Source organism: Pinus tabuliformis, chromosome 4_2, assembly GCF_031772625.1.
Source record: "Pinus tabuliformis cultivar Carrire ecotype Pingquan chromosome 4_2, CPIR1, whole genome shotgun sequence".
Lineage (NCBI taxonomy): Eukaryota > Viridiplantae > Streptophyta > Pinopsida > Pinales > Pinaceae > Pinus > Pinus tabuliformis.
Genome location: NC_142304.1, coordinates 522213489 through 522218566, shown reverse-complemented (window position 1 = coordinate 522218566; position 5078 = coordinate 522213489). Strand labels below are relative to the sequence as shown.

Here is a 5078-nt window from a genome sequence, read left to right as displayed (position 1 = left end):
GTGTTTCTCACAAAAACATTCAACAAAACCTAAATATATGACAAACTAATATCTTTAGTTTTACCCCACAGGTCTACCCTATTGCTTAAATGACGCTAAAATCAGAAACGGCATTTTTCACTGTACATGTTCCAGCGGTACAAAGCTCAAAAGTAAGCCTGCTTTGAATAACACGACTGTTCCAATAACAAAATCTGTTCAGTAAAACAGTGGCAGTTAACATCCTACATACCAGGCACAGCTGTAAAAACTCTCTTGGAAGCAAAAGCATGAGATGTGACCTAGGATCACATAAGTACACCAGGCTCAAACAACCCGCCTGTTGTAATTACAGGCCATTACAAATTCATATTTGCTATCCTATGAAAAGAGTGATTCTCAGACGAAAACAATTAAAATGATAAACCAATCCAATATCTGATTCAAATGAGCGATTGTTGTTTACAAGTGAGAATCAGATTACAATGAAAATAAATGCATGAAATGAAGCACCATCATGGGAAGTAAGAAATTACAAAAGAAACTAGGAAAAAATTCAGAATAAAGCACTTTGAGTCTCTGGCTTTAAGGTCACAAATGATTAATTGATTTTCCTGTGGGACTGCCCCTGCTTTGATTTGGCTTGAACAAAATGCCTGAGACACATGGCATACACAAGCTTCGTTGTTCTGTTGTGTTGTGATCATAGCTTCGTCGTAAAATCTTGGAGGACTCCCACTTTTGAAGATTAGTCATGTTGGCCAATCTGGATGAAGTTTGCTCAGTCATTGCCAAATCCAGAGCAACCAGCCCTTTAGAGTCCACACTTGAAGACTGATCCATGTGACCATCCAATAAAAGAGAATTTGTATCATCAGGCAATATCCCATCAGATTTGCCATAGCTTGCATTAGTGTCCAGTGTTTCGTGTCTGGAGGCAAGATGAGCAGAAGCTTCATCCCTTTTCTCTGCCTTCAATAAGTCTGCAAGCGATAGGGGGCTATTATTCTGCCTTGGAGTTAAAGGCAAACAACCTGTGAGGGACTTCCATGTTGTCGCCCTTCCAGAACTTCTTGGTGTTCTTGCAATAATACCCATCCGTGAGATTTTAGTTTTTCCTTCTGGATGAACACTGTTGCTGGCATGACGTGTTCTGCGATTGGACCGGATACCAATGAGGTTTCCAAGTGTGGTGCTTTTATCAGGGAAGAATGATAAAGAAGACTGCCATCAGCCCAGACCAAAAATAAAAAAAATTGTTAGAACAATACTTACAATGTCTGGACTTGCACATACTTGGATTTTAAGCATAAAATTAATGAATTAGATCTTGGACACCACAAAGTATATGCATTTAAACTATACTGGAAAAAGGGTCCACGCCATAAATGTTGACCCTAAAAAAGGCCACATCCCACAGGGTGTCATGGTCAGATAACTTTCAGTGTCATTTAGCTAAGATTTGCAGTTAAATGGTCTTGAAGATTGAGCAGATTGAGTTCACAATATAAAATTTAAAGAAATAATCCCCTGCTCTATTCTGCAGATACAGGCAAAAGAAAAAACATTCAACAAATACTTTAAGCCATAAATCCATCATTCAGAAGCTAGGAAATAAACCAGTTTTAGCGGCTAGGAGTGCTCAGAATCATCAGGCCCTACAACCAAAAATCGCACCAAAGATGTTTCCAAATGGATGGAAAAATGGGTTATATAGAATTGGAATCCCTAAATGATTGACATGGAATAACAATAGCACATTTCAAGGCAGGAGAAGAAAATGCCATTAAAAAGGAAAGGAGAATATCATCAACTGCAGACTAGTACCAGTACCGCCATGTTCTCTTTGCAGCCTTGGTAGTCAGGATGCAGAAGAACAAGTAAAACATCCTTGCTTTCAGAACAAATTCTTACCAGTTCAGAAGTGATAATTGCAGATAGACATTTTGAAAAAACTATGGGAGAAAATGATTTGTGAATATTGTGACTCAAGTAAATTTTGAGTATCAGCAGCAAATAATAAGGAGATATTTAACATATGACGAAATCAGACAAAACATACTTGTATCACACACCCCATAAGCTCGAAAAAACTTGACACTTAAAAACCAATACACACTAGAAAGTCATTATAAAAATTGACACTTGGAAGGAAACTGAACCTTTTGATGCAAGATAGATTATTTGTACCAGGTCCAATAGACCAATTAGAAAATGCTAAATATTCAATTCCAATGAACTTCATGCTACTATGATTTGCAACATACAGGTTTGACTCTGATTTTGAGATGGTCAAGCTCAGGGCTTCAACTTAGTGGACACGCATGTTCTTATTGTGCCTTGGGAGGTCTGCATGTGCTGCTGAAATATTTTGGTCACAGTAGTACTGGTGACCCAAGAAACTCTTTAAATCACCGCGGCTCTAAGGGGGCTTAACAGTAAAATTCCATTAATTCTTCTCTGCATGCTTTGACTGACAAATAAACCCTACCCAGCCAAAGTCAAAATAGCCCACAGACTTACCAATAAACAAGGATCTAGCTGGCTAAGAGCCAAATCGTAACTTGATAGACAGCTAAAGGAAATAAGAAGTGGATAAGAAGTAATGATCAAATATATATACCCAGGGCAATGTAGGTTCGTAATAATCATTGCAGTTAAGTTTAATCCTGAATTTTTTTCAGGACTCTGAACAGTATACAACTATTCTACTCTAGAAACATGCCAGTCAATCTCTCTCCAGAATTCAAACATTTTGCAGGCAAATTCAATCTGAAAGTGCCAAATGCATATTCATAGAAAAATCCAAAATTGATCTCATCAAATTACCTCTGTATCAAAATCCGATGAAGAAACCGAAGAAAAACTGGGCGTGGACATCCTCATCGAACCAATGTCTCCACCTCTCATGGCATCCATTATGTGTACCCTCAAGTTCAGTGTCTCAAGCCCAAGTGGCCACCCTGCTTGGCCTGCTCCATCCTGCAAAAAAGTACCACATGAAAGACTCGTTCACTCACCCGGGAACACACAACTTCATCAAATGAATTTGTGGAAAAAAAGAAACATAAACTGCAAACTGCAGATCCCCATAGAGAATTTGAATCTTTTGCAAAGTAATTGATACTGTAAGGAGTCTCCACCTGGTGATCCATGGAGGAGTAGAAATTAAGATGATTAAATTCAGATCTGTATCTATAATTTCCCTCGAAACTTATGTATATATCAACATCATTCAATTAAAGATCAAATCTGCTAAGGATCGTGACAGTGGCCAAAGAAAGGTCTGAATGAATTCCGATTCGTGAACAAGAATGACACGTTGGTCGATACATACCTGATTCATTATTATTCTGAGTACGTTTTAATGTACACCGACGTGCCCTCGCCGGCTGCCGAGCACGCGCGGGTCAGCCTCCTTGTTTCCCGGCAGTCAATCGCCCACGCGGACCTTGGCACGTCGCCTGCCAACTAAACAATTAATATTTATCCCTGGGGCCAAGAGCTCCTCTTGTTTGATTGCCTTGGCCTCTGCCAAAAAGCTCCTGCTTGTTGTGATTTAGTCGGCAAAGAATGAATGCTGGTGTTGCAATACCTTGTGAGGTGGAACAAAGGGCAGTGCGGCCTGTACCATATTTTTTCAGTTTTTTTGCCGTTCTGCAAGTATAAAGCTACCAGCAAGGATCCAAATAGAGAACACAAGTCATGCTTTCAGCTAAGTCTGTGTTGATAAGATTGATGGTGATTTGCAACTGTCTGAGATCATCATGCGCTGACACCCTTTGACAATGACACCAAATGGAGATACTGGTTAGAGTTTTATAGTCTGAGGAGGGGAGGGGAAGGAACAGGGGACTATTTAGTTGAAGAATTTGGGGGTGGCTAGTTGGGAACAACTTATTATCTGTGGTGATTAGAGTATGCATTTTCTATGATTTTTCTGAGTTGTCAGGGCAGTAATGATCATGACCATTGGATATGCAATGGACACGTGATGGGATGGTTTAGTGGTTGAGGTGGGAATCATTTAAATGTAGAATTTTGGATTTTGGACTTGACCAAATTTGCTAGTGTCCAATACTGTCCAATAATTGTGTTACAAGTGGTAATTATAATATTATTAAAATTTAAATATAATAATTAGTTTATGGATGGATAATTATTGTGTTTATTGTTATTTATTAAATTAATTTTAATTAATATATTGATAAAAAATATTAATTTAAATATATGATAAAGAAAATTTGTATAATTATTAATTCAATGTTAATTGTAATATTAGAAAAGTTTGTTGGGCAAGAACTAATCAGCCTGTCATAGGGCATTAAATGCCTTGTTAACTGCGCCCTCGATATCCCTATAACAGACACCCATTATTTTTTATTTATAAAGTCACAGTGCGCATGTATTATTGGGATATCGAGGGCGCAGCTAACCAGGGATTTAATGCCTATGGCAGGCTGGTTAGCTCTTGCCAAGTTTGTTAAGGGTAAATTGAGTAGTTGGAATTAATAATGTTAATGTTAATTTTTGATTAATATATTCAATATAATTTATGGTACCAATAATAAATTATCATTTTTTCTTGTAAAAATAAATAAGTTATAATATTATTAAGAAGTAAATATAATAATTAATTTATAAATAATTATTGCATTTATTTTTATTTATTAAATTATTTTTTAATTAAATGTTAATAAAGAAGAATTAAGTAGGATTACTAAAAATAGGAATTTATTGAAAGTTAATTATCCCATTTATTATGGTCCATTGAATCATTTTTTAATTATTATATTTATAAGAAATTATTAAATCATTGTATAATTGGGATATTTTTTATTTTTAAATTAAAATTTTATTTTAAATTTGAACTTACAAAATATTGAAATGGATTAAATTTTTTAAGGTGTTCATTTTTAAAGGTAATGCCTCATGATTTAACTTCATTTTTTTTAAGTTGTAGTTTTTTTTTATGTTTATTTTGGGATAATTTTACCCAAAAAGTGGTAAGGATTTGTTAGAATCACAAATTTGAATTGTGAGTCTCCACAATCCAAGCCCCTAGAGGGTTTGGGCACTTTATCCATTTATGCATTCAA

General features: G+C 36.0%; 1 protein-coding gene across 2 annotated transcripts; it reads right to left on the bottom strand.

Moving 5' to 3' along the window:
• Nucleotides 1–392: 392 nt before the first annotated feature.
• LOC149170281 (uncharacterized) lies at nt 393–3685 on the bottom strand. 2 transcript variants are annotated; one of them, XM_089428977.1, is made up of 3 exons: nt 3317–3685; nt 2809–2961; nt 393–1203 (listed from the first exon to the last, which is right to left on the bottom strand). In XM_089428977.1, exons 1-3 carry the CDS (start codon nt 3323–3325, stop codon nt 571–573), a joined length of 795 nt encoding a protein of 264 aa, XP_089285103.1. In that variant the 5' UTR covers nt 3326–3685; the 3' UTR covers nt 393–570. The 2 variants fall into 2 exon arrangements, with proteins under 2 accessions (XP_089285103.1, XP_089285102.1); XM_089428976.1 differs by lacking the exon at nt 3317–3685 and adding an exon at nt 3123–3285.
• Nucleotides 3686–5078: the final 1393 nt, after the last annotated feature.

Excerpts from the sequence above, each read along its gene's own strand:
- LOC149170281 (XM_089428976.1), bottom strand. Across the intron at positions 1,204-2,808 it reads CATCGGATTTTGATACAGAG|TCTTCTTTATCATTCTTCCC; the intron begins GTAATTTGATGA and ends GGCTGATGGCAG.